At 40.5% G+C, this 17,251-nt stretch overlaps 1 protein-coding gene across 1 annotated transcript; it reads left to right on the plus strand.

Moving 5' to 3' along the window:
* The first annotated feature begins 2,899 nt into the window (after positions 1–2,899).
* rfc4 (replication factor C (activator 1) 4) lies at positions 2,900–15,601 on the plus strand. Its single transcript, XM_083911506.1, has 11 exons — positions 2,900–3,016; positions 4,863–4,986; positions 5,907–5,985; positions 7,551–7,630; positions 7,769–7,888; positions 8,017–8,160; positions 8,246–8,366; positions 10,995–11,120; positions 11,257–11,337; positions 12,442–12,555; positions 15,191–15,601. The coding sequence occupies exons 2-11, from the start codon at positions 4,871–4,873 to the stop codon at positions 15,284–15,286; spliced, it is 1,077 nt and encodes a 358-aa protein (XP_083767632.1). The 5' UTR covers positions 2,900–3,016; positions 4,863–4,870; the 3' UTR covers positions 15,287–15,601.
* Positions 15,602–17,251: the final 1,650 nt, after the last annotated feature.

Raw genomic sequence — 17,251 nt, forward strand, 5'->3', positions numbered from 1 at the left:
CTGCAAAGGAGTAAACCTGCCTGTGTGTGAAACAATCAGCTCGTCAGCCAGGCACAGGTGAAATAACCTAGACAGGGAATAACATAAGCAGTCAGCCTGTGTTTAGTGTGGAAAATATCAAGTTCACTCGTCAATGCCAGACAGAAAACACCACATAGCCAGTCAGTGAACTAAAGAGTTTGTTTCTCAGCCAATTAGTGAAAGAAACAGCCAGAAAATCACTAAAGAAAAGAGCAAGTTTGAACAAAGGGGCTACTCAGTAATTACCTTTTTAAAAAAAATCTAATTAGTCAAAAATAAAACTTCTGCCACCAACACATTTACTCCTGCTTCTCAGTTCATTAGTCCTTTTTCAGGATGCTGGTAAATATATCCAAAAAATAAGAAGAAGCCTCCAGGTCGAAAAACCCAATAATCCTCACAGCAAAAAGAAAAAAAGCTGAAAGGGTACTCTTCTTTTGTTTAAGACGTGTCAAACCTTCAAAAAAGGGAAAGGATGCTCCTCAGGAAGTCCACTTCACTTACAGAGACACTCCTCGGGTTCCGGGTTTGAAAGCTGCTGCTGCTGCTGCTGCTGCTGCTGCTGCTGCTCTGGTGATGCTATGTTTGCTCTGATAAAGAAGCTGAGTCACAAAGAGGGAAACAAATCAGGGTGCTGCTATACCTGCCTGCAGGGCGGAGGGAGAGACACAGATGCGGGGGGAGGGGCAGGGTGGGGGTTAATAGGTCCATGAGAGAAATCCTGGTGCCTGGAAGTGCATGCTGCATGGATTGGAGCTAATGGATCACTAACTGAGCCTCAGACTGAACTATTCCCTGATTGTATTCATATCACACAGCTCCGATTCATACTATTTAGGACATCATTATTTTATTTTCTTATTTATATATTTTTTTGTGTTCTCTATAACACTGCAAATTATAATAATCATATAGGTGGGGGCTACATCGAAACCCACTGCCTCTCCCTGCACTAGACATTTGTTATCTTGTCATTTTATGTATCCTGAATTGTGCAAACTTCAAAAAAATCTATTAGATTTGAGGTAGGGATAAATTCGATAAAACTGCTTTTTGTCTCAGCATTTCCCCATCATTGTCTCGGGAGGGCTCAAACAAAACAAGTCAATAGCATCCACCCATCATTCATCATTCATGCTCTGGCTGCCTGTGTTCATTCAGAGGCCACTCTGCTGATCCCGCTCCACATTTTGATTAAAGCCAACAAGGCCAGGCAGAGTCATTAGCATCTCTCCGTGAGCTCCGGGAGTCCACTGGGACTGTGGAGATTGCCTGGGAGACGACCATTAGCCAGAGACATCTGCACTGATCACTCATCTTACTCTGCCAGCCAATTACAGGCCCTGCTGAAGGCTTTCAAACAACAGAAACATGCCAAATCAATGGCATAGCAGCTGGCAGACCAAGCCGGCCAGTGCGTGCTGTCTCCACTATGTTGATACCTCCATTAAAGCATCACTTTCCTTGGAATTCTTATTGATGAAAACCTATCTTGGAAACCTCAAAGTCCACTGAACACATCCAAAATTGCTAAAAACTTTGGAATAATTTGTTATCTCCTAAACACTAAAGTTACCCTCAGTCTCTATTATTCTATGATTTATCCTTTTATTAATTTATTGTAATATTGCTTGGGCTAGCACTCACCGAACTAAGCTGCAACCGATTCTTCAACTACAAAAGCGAGCAGTCAGAATCCTCAGCACCTCAGCTCCTAAGGGTCATACATTTCCTCTAATTCAAGAACTTGGAATTTTTAACATCTATCAGATCAACCATCTTCAGGTTGCTCAGTGTTCTATGGTCACCCTAACAAAACACTACTCTACCTCCTTTCTTTTGTGATTTCTTTAGCCCCAACAATCAGTTCACAATCATCCCACTAGAAAAGCAGCTCAGCTTCACGCCTCCTAGTTGCGAACCACCTCATCCCAATTTAGCATCAATTACAGAGGCTCCAAGATATGGAATCCCCCTCGCCCACAGAAACTTTCTTCTTTGTTTGTTTTTTTAGCTGTGAAAAGCATTTTTTTTCTATGTATGAATCAAGATTAGTTTGTCTTGTTTGGATTCATTGTTTGGTTGTTTTTTGTTGTTTTTCTGACATTCCTATTTACTCGCCTTATTGGTATGTTCAATTTCCCAGCTTGGGCTCAATAAAGTATTTATATTCTATTCTATTTATATTCTATTCTATGTTCATTGTGTTTTTTCTATATTTTTTATTCTTATTCTTATTTTTATATTATTATGTTCTAATTTATTTTATTTTTATGTGTGTGTATGTATATATGTATATGTTTGTGTGTATACATACAGTATATGTATACATACAGTATATACACTGTATGTATACATATTCTTCCATCTTGATAAATATTGTTGAATAATTGGAGGGAACCCTACATGCCAAGCCTCTTGTGTGTTTTCTGGGTTTGCTTTGCACACATCTTTTTTACTTAATGTCCTTCAACTGTAACATTCTTCTTCTGCTTTCAACATGTGCGAAATAAATCAAACCAAATCCATCAGTGTGCTCATGTGTGCCCCATTACCGCCTTACAGGGGAAGGGAATTAGCTTTTGTTGTATTCCAGATTCATAAAGAACTGGCAAAATGCTCATATTGCATTTATTTTGTAACATTATCATACAATCCAACAGTTTGGGATGTAAAAAGAAAAGCTGAGATGATGACAAATATGGCGAGAGGAGAAAAAAGAAAAGAAAGATATGGGAGGAGAGGAGAAGAGAGGGAGGGGCAGGAAACAACTCCGGCATTCTCAGCATTTCATTGGAAGCCACGAAATGACGTCGACGGAAGTGATTTTCTCTGCCAGAGCGGGAAAGTACTGCCTCTGTGTCTTACACATGTCAACAACCGGCCTCTCCAGAACCCCAACAGTTATCAGAAGCAGCGTCACTGATAAGCTTGGGTCCGTGTACCTGTGGGATAATAAGGTCAGAGCGGGTCCGAACAGCGGTTGATATAGAAAGTAAGTGGGACGTGTCTGTCTGCACAATACAGCTAACAGTTAGCTAATACTATTAGCTTATAGTAAACAGGCCACCACTGGCTAACGTAGCTAACGTTAGCTAAGTTATTGTAAGTAAAGTAGTTATGGTGTGTCTTACTTGTATATGTGAACTATAATTAGCTTAGCTGTCATTCATTCCATTGCAACGAGAATTGTATCTGTCAAAAGTTGTCGTTTTAACGCTAAATGACAGGGTTAAAACATGAATTCTCCTATGGGGAGGCATGCCAAACTTCATTCCAAAACAGTTCATTTGATTCTCATTCTTCTATCAAGTGACATGGCTTCATACATGGGAGAAAGCGGGATACCTTTAGATGACTTTAAACTCCATTGACCCCTCTGTTTGCTATCAACCACTAACTTTGTTATCTGAATAAAGAGCCATAATCTAACGTTATTGTGACTCTCCCAGTCGAGCTGCACCAAACTGACGTTATCATGTTGAGTTCTGATCTTGTAAATTAGTGTCAAACGACATAAAAGGCCAGATATTACAATTGCTTACAATGGAGTTTGGCACTAGAGCAAACCTGGTCTCACATTCTCATTGTATGCAATGTAGTGGTGTTGTCTTTATTGCAAAGTTGGACATGTTATTTGACATTTTGACTGTATTCTGAGCTTCTAATGTTACAACCCCTATTCCAATGAGGTTGGGACGTTGTGTAAAATGTAAATAAAAACACAATACAACGATTTGCAAATCCTTTTCAACGTAAATTCAATTGAATCCACTAAAAAGACAAGATATTTAATGTTTGTACTGATAGACTTTTTTTTTTTTAACAAATATTCACTCATTTTGAATTTGATGCCTGCAACCAAAACAGCTGGAACAGTCGTGTTTACCACTGTGTGACATCACTTTTCTTTTAACAACACTTGATGAGTGTTTGGGAACTGAGGACACTAATTGGTGAAGCTTTGTAGGTGGAATTCTTTCCATTCTTGCTTGATGTACGACTTCAGTTGCTCATCAGTCCGGGGTCTCCATATTTCGCACTTCATAAAGCTCCACACATTTTCAGTGGAGACAGGTGTGGACTGCAGCAGGCCCGTCTAGTACCTGCACTCTTTTACTACGAAGCCACACTGTTGGAACACGTGCAGAATGTGTCCTGTCATTGTCTGGCTGAAATAAACAGGGACGTCCCTGAAAAAGAGGTTGCTTGGACAGCAGCATATGTTGCTCCTAAACCTGTGTGTACCTTTCAGCATTAATGGAGCCTTCACAGATGTGCAAGTTAACCATGATGCCATGGGCACTTAAACACGGCCATTCCATCACAGATGCTGCTTTTGAACTGTGCTGATAACAATCTGGACGGTCCTTTTCCTCTTTGGCCCAGAGGACACTACGTCGATGATTTCCAAAATAATTGTAAATGTGGACTCTTCAGACCACAGCACACTTTTCCACTTTGGGTCAGTCCATCTCAGATGAGCTGTAGATGAACTGTGTTAACTGACAACGATTTTCTGTGAATAGTGAATATTTGCAAAAAACAATAAAGTTCATCAGTTTGAACATTAAATATCTTGTCTTCGTAGTGTATTCAATTTAATTTAGGTTGAAAAGCATTTGCAAATCATTATATTCTGTTTTACACAATGTCCCAACCGTAAATTGGGGTTGTAGATGATCTAATCATCAGCAGTGTGCCTCGTAAGAGCAGCAGGGGTTTTGTTTTCCTGGTTGTACAAAAGCTTGATCCTTCTGAATCAGCATCAGATATTACAGACATGATGTAACAGTCATATCTTGTGTGTGAGTTTGTTCTCCTGCCTTTACCAAAATCAGAAGGAGTCATGCAGGCCTTTTTGAAAGGAGCAACTGTACAGACTTCCAGACCTCAGAAAGACAAGGGAGCAGCAGGACCCAGCGCAGAGAAGAAAGCCAAGGCTATTCCTTGGGTCGAAAAATAGTAAGTGTGAACCACAAATGTGCACTGTACAACATGTCTGCTTCTGTAGCCACCAGAATCACAAGTGCTGAGTACATTACATTAGATCAGAACTTAAAGGAAATTAAAAGACAATACCTACACAGACAGCCTGTAAACCCTGTTGCTGTCTGGTATCCACTACCAGACTACAGAGTAGCTTCTTTCTTCAGCCTGTAAGGGCGCACTCACACTGTCCTTCCGTACCGTGCCCCGTACTTTAGGGTACTTGTCCCTCCTCCCTCTCCGCACTTGCCCTTTTAATTGCCCCGGGCAAGCAGGAAACTCTTAGTGTCATTGCCTGACCCCCCTCAGTGTTGTCATTAAGATATGACCTAAAATTACAGACTAGAATGTTTTTTTGAACCAGGCCTTAAACAGGATTAATGATGCAAGTGTTCTGCCATAAAGTCTACTTTCATGATGTTCTTATAATGTTCCGTTTATTTAAATGTTGCTTTATGCAGAGTGATGCGGGGATGACATATTTTTTTAGGCTGACCCGGAATTTAGCTTTGGTTCTCTCAACAAAAAGCTGGAGATTTTTTTGTTGTATTTTATATTATATCAGAAAATAAGCTCTGTGGTAGGCAAAAGATTATGATACTTTTTGTTTAGCAAGAATTTTCATGGATGAACGCCTTTTGGGGTACGTAATAAAGTTGCCACTGAGGGTTTATAATGAGTTCTGATGATAAATGATGAATCTATAACAAATAATTAAGTAATTAACTTTAATTTATTATTTGCTTCTGGACAATGCACATTAATGAACATATACAATAGTACACGTAAATGTGCCAGATTGTAGCCCGGGGGCTAATATCCATCTGTAGTCCATTAGGTAAGAAGTGAGCCAGTATGCTGATTAAATACAAACAGGCTGTGTTTGTTAATCCCAGCAGGCCGAAGTGTGTTGATGAGGTGGCCTTTCAGGAGGAGGTGGTGGCAGTGCTGAAGAAGTCCCTGGAAGGAGCAGATGTAAGTATCAGACTCTTATGATGGCCACTTTAAATTGATTTTACTCTGTTCTAATGGGAAAATTGCGCAGCAATGGGAGCAATTCAGGGTTCAGTGTTACTTTCCCAAGGACACTTCGACATGCTGACAAGAGGAACTGGGGATCAAACCGCTGATCTCTCGTATAGAAGACAACCCGCGCTACATCTGAGCCTCCGTAATTTCCTGAAACAGGTGGCTGCTGTAGTTTTAAGTATTGTTTCTCAGGAGGAAATATGTTGGTATGTTTTCAGTGGTATATCAATCCATATTTGGTGTGGTCATGAGTATATGGCACAGAGGAATTAAATATGTCAGGCTTCGGATAGCAAGGCATCTTTATTTATATAGTGCATTTCATACTGAGGCAACTCAATGTGCTTTACATAAAGACAAAGCATTTTTTTGCACATGAGAAGGGAAATGTTTTTAAACTGGATTTCAAAGTGCTCACAGTTGGGGCTGGTTTCAGATCTGCTGGTAGTTTTACATGTTAACCATGTATTTAACCAGACTGAAAAGACTGCAAGAACAACAACAGGCGCAAAATGAGCTGTTATGGAGAGGAGCGCCGCAGAAATAGCAGGAGGCTCATGAGTGTGCCGGTATTTGAGACAGTTGCGCTGCGATGCGAGGACAGCAGTCAACATCAGCCACTACGGCCAGGAATTTCTTTTTCACACAGGCTTCTACTCAAAGGTAGAGTAACTATTCCCTTCGTGGGCCGGTCCATTTTGGTTTCGCCTGAACGCATTGTGTGATGACGTCAGAGCTGCTCTGCCGGTTACACGGTAAAGTCAAAATCCCTACCGTAGCACGAATTCCTACTGGTGTGCTCTCTATACCATTTGTACCGTACACTCCTGGTGTTAGGGATGTAATGGTACACTGAACTCACGATTCAATGCAATTTACGATACTGAGTTCACAATATGATTTTCAATTTGTTGTTTTTTTAAACAAAATGACTAAAGACTATTTTCTATCCATTAATCTATCAACTAAAATGATTTAATCTATACAATATATTTTCCTTCCTTGTTTCATTTAAGCTACGTTCATTTTAGCTTGACAAACTTTATATCACTGTATAAAGCAACAAAAGCAAATGTATAAATTCAAAACAAATATTTATAATAATAAAATAAATATAATAATAAAAGTGTGGTTCAAACTGGCAACAGCAACATGATTAAGAAATAAGATCCACAGCACTGATTCAAAACGACTTCTGTTCTTAACTTCTTCCAAACCAGTCTGTCAGCACTCATGTGATTCACTACCTAGCCTGTTAACCGTACTGACAACGCTGTGTTCTCTTCACCTGTCTCTGCTCTTTGTATTTAGCAACTCGAAGGATATTCATGAACGTTTGAAATTTTCACAACAGCGCTCATCAACGTGATTATAAGAGAAACACTGATAGGAATGTAGCCTATTGAAACGTTTGAGACTGTTTAAAAGGGCATTGTGATTCATTTTTCATTTCAACAGATTAAATCTTCACACGTTTAAATCCTTTAATCGTGCTTTTGTTTTAATTGCAGCTTCCCAACTTGCTCTTCTATGGCCCTCCTGGAACAGGAAAGACCTCCACCATCTTAGCTGCTGCCAGAGAACTGTACGGGTGAGTGATCTGTTAATGGTGCTGGGGTAAAAAGCAGACATTTCAGGTACTTGCATCTCCAGGAAGTACTGTCAGATACCTTTTTTTTTTTTTTTTTTGAGTTTGATCGTTCACCAAGTTTGTATGTGTCTCCTCCAGTCCAAACCTGTACAGACAGAGGGTCCTGGAGCTCAATGCCTCTGATGAACGAGGCATCCAGGTTGTGAGAGAGAAGGTCAAGAACTTTGCTCAGCTCACTGTGGCTGGGACTCGCACAGAGTGAGTCAGCATTGGTTACATGCTCACAAATAGGGGCATTTTACTGATGGTTGCTCTGTAACAACTTATGTTTCAGATTCATCTCTCTTTCTCTCTCTTTCTGTCCCTGTGTTGTGCTGTATTTGTAGTGGGAAGCCGTGTCCTCCTTTTAAGATCATTATCCTGGATGAGGCGGACTCTATGACGTCAGCAGCTCAGGCCGCTCTCAGGCGGACTATGGAGAAGGAGTCCCGCACCACCCGCTTCTGCCTCATCTGTAACTACATCAGCAGGTCGGCTGGCCTCTCAATTATAAACACACAAACACACTTTCTGTGAGGCTGATACTGACCCTGGCTCTGTTTCTGTGTTCTCTAGGATTATTGAGCCTCTCACCTCCAGATGTTCCAAGTTTCGCTTCAAACCTCTAGCCAATCAAATCCAGGAAGAGCGCCTGCTGGACATCTGTGAGAAGGAGAACCTGAAGTACACCAAAGAGGTAAAGAGGGACAATATCATGATAATAATAATAATAATTAATTTGATCTATGGGCGCCTTTCACGTCACTCAAGGTCAACTTACAGCAGTATAAAACAAGCAATTTAAAAACAAGAACACAGACAGCTACATAAAAACAAAACAAAGAACAAAAGCAGCAGAAGTGAGAAGGACGTGGTCAGACAGAATATGTTCATTTCATGGATGGTTTGTGGGCGAGAGTTCCAGAGACGGGGGCTGCACAGCTGAAGGTTCTAGACCCCATGGTTGCTTAGCGGGCAGGAGGTGTGAGGGTGAGGGTCCGGGAGGGTGTGTAGATGTAAAGGAGTTCAGAAAGGTACTCGGGTGCAAGATTGTGAAGAGCCGTGAAAGGGAGGAGGAGAATCCTCTAGTTGTACAATATTTTACAGGGAGCCAGTGGTTGTTGAAGAAATATAGCAGCGTTGCTGTAATGTAAAAGGGGAAAAAAGAGTCATTGTTGCTCTTTATTTCTGAGCAGTGTTAGTTTTGGCAGCTATTTTGGATTTAGTCATTTTGAGGGCTGCCCCCGATCAAGGATTTTCTTGGTCGACCAGTCATCGTCATTTGTTTTGTTCTAACACGCTTGAGTCTAAAGATTTTCCAAACCTGTGACAAGCTTCCGCTTCTTGATAACAAGCACATCATTAGATTCGGGTGTGTTGGAGCAGAGCAACCTTAAACATGCAGGACAGTGGCTCTCCAGGAGCAGGGTTGGTCAGCCCTGGTCTAACGTTACTTACATGTTTTAAGGTGGTATGTCATGTTTGTCTAACGTTACTTACATGTTTAAAGGTGGTAGGTCATGTTCGTCTAATGTTACTTACATGTTTAAGGTGGTAGGTCATGTTCGTCTAATGTTACTTACATGTTTAAGGTGGTAGGTCATGTTCGTCTAATGTTACTTACATGTTTAAGGTGGTAGGTCATGTTCGTCTTATGTTACTTACATGTTTAAGGTGGTAGGTCGTGTTTGTCTAACGTTACTTATATGTTTAAGGTGGTAGGTCATGTTTGTCTAACGTTACTTACATGTTTAAGGTGGTAGGTCGTGTTTGTCTAACATTACTTACATGTTTAATTGTGGTAGGTCATGTTCGTCTAATGTTACTTGCATGTTTAAGGTGGAAGGTCATTTTCGGCTAACGTTCCTTACATGTTTAAGGTGGTAGGTCATGTTCCTCTAACGTGACTTATATGTTTAAGGTGGTAGGTCATGTTCCTCTAACGTGACTTATATGTTTAAGGTGGTAGGTCATGTTTGTCTAACGTTACTTATATGTTTAAGGTGGTAGGTCATGTTCGTCTTACCTTACTTACATGTTTAAGGTGGTAGGTCGTGTTTGTCTAACGTTACTTACATGTTTTAAGGTGGTAGGTCATGTTCGTCTAATGTTACTTGCATGTTTAAGGTGGAAGGTCATTTTCGGCTAACGCTACTTCCATGTTTAAGGTGGTAAGTCATGTTCCTCTAACGTGACTTATATGTTTAAGGTGGTAGGTCATGTTCCTCTAACGTGACTTATATGTTTAAGGTGGTAGGTCATGTTCCTCTAACATTACTTACATGTTTAAGGTGGTAGGTCATGTTTGTCTAACGTGACTTATATGTTTAAGGTGGTAGGTCATGTTCCTCTAACGTGACTTATATGTTTAAGGTGGTAGGTCATGTTCCTCTAACATTACTTACATGTTTAAGGTGGTAGGTCATGTTTGTCTAACGTTACTTATATGTTTAAGGTGGTAGGTCATGTTCGTCTTACGTTACTTACATGTTTTAAGGTGGTAGGTCATGTTCGTCTAACGTTACTTACATGTTTAAGGTGGTAGGTCATGTTCCTCTAACGTTACTTACATCTTTAAGGTGGTAGGTCATGTTCCTCTAACGTTACGACTGTGTCACGACTTCCTGTATCTGGCCCTTCAAATTAAAAGCCCTCCAGTCTTTAGGGCCAGCCGCCAGTCACATAAAGTTTCATGTAATTTTGACAAGACACGGCTCCAAATGTTGTTGTTTTTTCCCGCGACCAATAGACAAATTAAATTTTGGTCGGCTAATGAATTTTTTGCTTGGTCAACTATTTGGGGGCAGCCCTTGTCATTTTCATCGTTCAGAGTATTAGTCAACAACATCACAACGTTTTAGTCGGCGTAAAGGCATAAGCTATTTTTATGCCTCTGTGCCTTATTTTTTCAAATGTGCCACAAATGTCCACTAGGGCTCAAGGATGAACTGATTCGATTCTGGAGGTCAAAGGTCAAGATTACTGTGTCATCACAAAACACATTTTTGTCCATAACTCAAGAATTTCTTTGCTAATTGCGACAAAATTTCACACAAATGTCCAACAAGATAAAATAATGAAGGGATGACAATTTCTATCCCAAAGTTCAACACATTTTAGACAAGTACTTATCAGTTATTGTTAAATATCATTGTGTAATGATGAACTCAACATACTTTCCCCTGGAACACACAACACAGGGTTAACATCATGCGTATAACTGCAACGTGAAGAATCTTTTTGGGCTTCCTGTCAGGCAGAGGACCACAACTGCTTTGGTTGTACAGCTGGTGTAGTCAAGGTGTGACTGTTTCTGTTTATCTAGAGCATAGCAGCATTGGTGACGGTGTCAGAGGGAGACCTGCGGAAAGCCATAACCTTCCTCCAGAGTGCTGCACGCCTCAGCGTCGACAAGGAGATTACAGAGCAGGCTATCATTGAAATAGCGGGGGTGAGACATACTTCTTTGTATGGCATAGGAAACTGAAGGAACAGAGGATTTATTAACTGTACTTCAAATGTCCTGCACACTTGAGTCCTTCCCTGCCAGTCATGTCACCCTGTTGTTGTGCTTTCTTATACTGTAGGTCGTCCCTCCCAAGATGATCGACAGCTTGCTCCAGATATGCTTCAAAGGAACATTTGAGAAACTAGAGATTGCTGTCAGGGTAGGTGTTCTGACATGTCTTTGTCCCTGTGATTGTATCGGAAATCTGTGACATCCATTTATTTTGTTGTCGTTTAGGCAAAGGACTTGTACTTCTCACTTCCTAATATTTAAAGGTGCTGTACAGGAAAATCCAGAACAAAATTCAGTCTGGGCTGGGATTGCCTCCATGCACTGCACACTACCTGAGGAGGGCTGTCGTAGTTAGAGAGACAGAGGGAGAGAGAGAGCGAATAACACCAAACCTCTTTAGCTCCTCTCATAGTAAAGTCCATTCAAGTGGATTACCAAAGTCAATCCTAAAGGAAGGAGCCCATTGGTGATTTATTTAGGAATACGGTGCAATTGATGAGGGATGGGGAGTCCTCCATAGCAGTCACACAGCACGTTGCAGTATTCAATGATTCCAGGCCATGGTGAAAAATGTCACTCTGTTGTTATTTTGAGCAGTATTAGTGGTTAAAAAAGTCAAAATAACAGCAAACCTCTGCAGCAGCATGAGAAGAGTCCCTACACAGAAAACAAAACACCAACAACGTAGTTAGTGAATCCAGTGTTTTAAAGTCCATTCAAGTGGATTATCAAAGTCAATCCCAAAGGAAGGAGCCCATTGGTGCTTTGTTTTCTGTGTAGGGACTCTTCTCATGCTGATGCAGAGGTTTGCTGTTATTTTCAGCAGTATTAGTGGTTAAAAAAGACGTTTGAATGCCTTCACCGTGCTGCCCTGAGCTAATTACTGTTAGCCACTACTGGATTTCTCAGTTAATAGTTTGTACATGAAAAAAACCTGTCTCGATGTCTTATTTGATGAGTGTAAGCGCGGAAAAGACCATGGGATGATTTGACGCCAGAATTTCACGTTGAGAAAGAGACTGTTCATTGGCTTCAAATAGGACTGAAAATGAGGTGTAGGCCGACATGTGTTTTGAGTAGGAGACGATAATGCAGGTTAATTAATGAATTAATTAAATGTGATGTGAGTTAGTAGTAACATGTATATTAATAGGATAGGACCTTTTTAAAAACTGAACCTGAAAAAATCCCTTCTGTTGACATGCAGTGAATGCTTTCCTCGTTCTCACACTCTTCACGTGTCCTCTGTCAGAGCATGGTGGACGAAGGCTATGCAGCCACACAGATCCTGAGTCAGCTCCATGAGTCCATCATAGAGCAGGACCTGAGTGACAAGCAGAAGTCAGCCATCACAGAGAAGATGGCGGTAAGTGATCTGCAGCGCTGCTTCTGCTGGAGCTCCAGGGATTCTCCTGTTTGACTTTTCTTTGTTAGTAAATATTGTAATAATTGTAACTGCAGGTTATTATAGTGATTATTGCACTTTTATTGAATTCAGGAGAACCACAGCTTTATTGCAGCTGAATCCGACATACAGTCAGATGTCTTCACGATCAAGCTGCACAGCTGATGTGAAGGAGTGCTGTAAAATCAATTTGAGGACTTCTTAAGACAGTGAATAGGAACATGAAAGACTTTCTCATAAGTTAGTGATGCACCGATCCCACTTTTCCAGTCTCTGTGCAGATAACGATACCTGGGCTTATCACATCGCTCGATGCCTGATACTGATCCGATACCATTGTTGAGTTAATAGTGTACCCCTCACCATGTAGAAGAGACTTAAGGCATCAGGCTTGACTTAAACATTACTCTCCCAACTTTGTAAAGCAAAATGTAACAAATGAACACATAGATACAAATTGACTAAATTATTTATTTATTCATTTGTTACTGAAATAAACAATTGTGCACCGACTTAAACTTCTTAAAATTAAATGTAACAACTGAACCTGAGAATAAATGAACTTTCCAACAGTAATGAAACTTATCTGTAAATATTTAGTGCAAAAAGAAATTCAAAATGAAAAAATAACAGCTGAACCTGATAACAAAGTAACTTGAATAACAAGGTGCAGAGTTTTAAAGGTGCAGTGCTGTTTGTCCACTCAGACTTGCCGTAGTTGTTGTGATGTTAAAGTCGCAGTCTGCAACACTTGTTTGCTCAGATGGAACAACATAAGTAATTTGGTTTTAGAAAGACCGCGTCCATATCATCCTGTCCACTCAGCACAGTTCACAGTTTGTGCACACGCCACAGATACCCCCTTCGCGCATGTTACAATATCACAGGCACACGTCTCAAGCTAGGCATAAGCTAAATGACGTTAGAAGTTGCTGTCTATGAGTAAGCCAGCTTACCTCCATGAAGTGTGTACTCCATGCTGTTTATGGATGAGAGAAGACACGGGTGCGTTCATAGGAATCTGGTGCACACGCACAGACGAGCACTCGATTGGAGAGCGCTGAAGAGTCAGTGGTTGTGGGGGAGGGGTGTGAGAGTTGGAAACATTCAAAATTTGAGTCAACTCGATCAGCCAGACTTGCCGACTGCAGCTTTAAGGCATAGCTGTGGTTTTACCTTTCACTATGATTTTTCTCAGCTGTATCCTGAGGAACACATGTCTATAATTAACCATTTTAAACTTAATTAAGACTGTTGTTGGTTCATGTGGAAAATATGAACCGAACTAGATGCTAATCGCGGTAGCCCGTCTATGGCGTTTTCAATGTTAAGTTGGCATTCATGTAATTGTCATTTTTCGTAACTATTAATAAAGAAAATCATAGTACAGGCTATGTTCCAGTGTTGTGAACACATTATAATTTGTACATTTGTATCTTTATTTCTGTATTTCAGCTCACTGAACTAGGTGAAATAACTCCATACAGCTGAGTCTTACAGTGTTTGATCACTCCATGTTGTTGCTGGTGTTGGCTATGAGTCAACCAGAATGCTGCACACATGCCGCTTGTGACCATTTATGGATCGGTCCATTGATCTTGTTAATAATCCAATACCTGATCCAGCTACCGTATTTCCCACATTATAAGGCGCACCTCGAATGGCTTATTTTGAAACTTTTTTCATATATAAGGTCACCGCATTATAAGGCGCATAGAATAGACGCTACAGTGGAGGCTGGGGTTACGTTCTGCATCCATTAGATGGAGCTGCGCTAAAGGGAATGTCAACAAAACAGTCAGGGGAGGTCGTCTTGTTGCTTCCTCCACTTCGGCACCATTGATTGGTTCATGTTAAACTCTCTGGCTGCTGCTCTATTCCCGTGTTCTACTGCGTGACTAATGGCCTTGAGTGTAAACTCTGCGTCGTAAGCGTGTCTCTTAACAGGAGCCATTTTGGGCTCTTTACACGAACACACACATGGAAATGAAACGGCATGCTTCACGCAGTCGTATATCTCAACATGCACCGCGCGTTACTTCTTCTACGGGGGAAAATAGAGTTGGCGGCTGCTTACCGTAGTTGCGAGACCTGTTGTGGCTCAATATTGGTCCATATATAAGGAGCACCGGATTATAAGGCACACTGTCGGCTTTTGAGAAATTTGAAGGTTTTTAGGTGTGCCTTATAGTGCGGAAAATACTGTAATTTGTCAATATCTGGAGCGATATGCGATCTTGATATCGGATCAGTGCATCCCTACTCATAAAGATTTCCTGATCAAGTTTTGTTGGGCCTGGTCCCAGTCTGAGCTCTTCAATCTACGCATAAGAAATCTAGTCTGATACTTATGTTTATTTAAATGTGTATGACACATACTAATGATAGGTGTGGCCTACTAAATTTGACACACTGTTTTTCTTGTTTCAATATTACCTGGTTCAAAAGAGGGAACATCTGATGAACAGTATCTAGGCTTTTTCAAAAATAATTCCACCTACAAGTCAATAATTTCACTCATTTAATGATGTCATGTAGACGTTAATGTCCTTGCTTATTTAACCCAGCTTGTGCTTGTGTTCCCTCTCTGGTTCAGGTTGTGGGGAAGTGCCTCTCAGACGGTGCAGATGAGTATCTGCAGATGTTGAGTCTGTGTTCAGTCATCATGCAGGAGGCCTCCAAGAACAACTAAAACTCCAGAAAGAAGCAGGACCAACTGAGACATCAGCACTTCACTCAGGTTCCACAGAGTTTGTTCAGTTGTTTGGGATGTCTACCAGTAGATAACGGATCATGCTATCGAGGAATTGCTCTCTGTATTTGACCAGAAACTGTCTCCCTCCACTCTAACTCACTTCAGACCCAACCATGTGTACATGCTGTCAACACTGTTACTGTTAAATCACCCATCAGAGGTCTCTGTATTCATTTTCATTCATGTAACTACTTATCAATAGTTCTTTGTAGCCTTTTTGCATTTTGAAATAAATAAATATTTTTTTTTATGTTTTCAGTGTTTGTTTCCTTGAGGTCTTTGCTCATGATTAGGATATACCGTAATCTGACTCCTCCAGAGGGATTGATTCTCATTTACCCAGCATATCCATCTAGGAACTCTGGTTTGGAGATCTTTTGGGGAGGGGAGAAAATACTGGTTGCTGATTGGATAAACCATCTCATCTCTCTATCACCAACATACAGGCCAAATCAACCAATCAGCCACCATCAGTATGATGTACTCACAGAGCGTCGAGGCAAAGTAAAGAACATGTGGGTAAAGGATATTTTCTGTTTGTGAAATGTGAATTTACGGATCAAAGGCCCAATTTCTGGAGCCCGGTCCATATTCAACAGAAGGATCCAGAGAAAATAAACAAGAAAAGCCTCCAGTGCCCTGTTTTGCTCTTCTTTCAGAGAGGGAATACGCTCCAATTCTGATAAAACTTGCTCCATAGCACTCATCTCATCCGTGGAAGCCTCCATGTTTACACTGAACAGTCACTTCTTGTTTCGTCACTTAAATCCGCCTCAAAACCAGCGCTGATTGGACGATCGCTTTGCAAACGGCTCCAAATTTTCTGATTGATCTGAGAGTAAAATACAGTAGAGCTCGGGTCATTGTATGGAAACATTTTCTGTCCAGAGCTTTTACAGAAATATTACACTTGAAAAACATTAATTTATATTTTAAAAGCAAACAATATGTTGTTTTAACAATTACACCTTCTTGAACCAACAATTTAATCAATAACCTTGAGCACCACAGAAGTGCCCGTCCCCACAGTCATGTATAGAGGGCAAGTGCTATTTTGAGGTCAAAAACATGTTTTAATATTTCATTTCAACTCACTGGATTGACCTACTTTATTGTCAGGGAATTGAAGAAGAAAAGAAGAATACCACCAATGGATTAAATCACATAATTTGATGAGTGTACTGTTTGACAACCCAGGGTTTGATGGGGCGCCCATACACAGGCTAAAGTCCTCACAGCAGCAGCCCGGGTTGGACTCCGCCCTTTACTGCATCTTACCCCCCACAGGGTTCCCACGCAGTATGGAATTTAATTTGAGTCATTTCCAAGTTTGGCAAAAGGGAAAAGTGTGAGTATGAAAAATGTTTGTGTTGTTTCCAGAATATTATCTCACTTTCTAAAATAAAATATATTAATATAAACAAATCAAAACAAGTTTACTAACACGACACAGCCAACCTGTAGATGATATGGAACTAACCAAGCTGCTGTAGGATGGTGTCAGGTTACCACGGATGAGCTTCGATACGTTTGTAAAAATGTCTTGTACTGTAATTACTTGGCAACATAATGGCATAGATAGTCAGAATTTAAGATATGTGTGAAAAGTTGGATTTTAAAACCATTTATTTACATAATAAGCATCTAACAGTTGGTATTTACATGTTTAATATTGACTGAAAAATCCTCTGAGAAGTCTGGAATTTAGAAATGGAAAATGTGTGGGAACCCTGTCCCCAGGGTTTGCTGCTCTCTAGAGGCCATTTAGAGAAATGCATCTTTCTTGTGAATTGTCACTGGTGTTCCCTTCCTATGAGTGACATATTTTAATAAATGCACAAATATATTAAAGAAAAGCATAAAGCTTTCATGTATGTGTAGCCTATTCATAAAGTCAATGAA

The sequence above is a fragment of the Echiichthys vipera genome (genome assembly GCF_963691815.1).
Source record: "Echiichthys vipera genome assembly, chromosome: 3".
NCBI classification, from domain to species: domain Eukaryota; kingdom Metazoa; phylum Chordata; class Actinopteri; order Perciformes; family Trachinidae; genus Echiichthys; species Echiichthys vipera.

Bases quoted from the DNA above. Each gene is read 5' to 3' on its own strand.
- rfc4 (XM_083911506.1), top strand. From the start codon at position 4,871: ATGCAGGCCTTTTTGAAAGGAGCAACTGTACAGACTTCCAGACCTCAG. The intron at 8,161-8,245 runs GTCGGCTGGCCT...TGTGTTCTCTAG, and splicing joins ATCTGTAACTACATCAGCAG to GATTATTGAGCCTCTCACCT. The intron at 11,121-11,256 runs GTGAGACATACT...CTTATACTGTAG, and splicing joins CTATCATTGAAATAGCGGGG to GTCGTCCCTCCCAAGATGAT.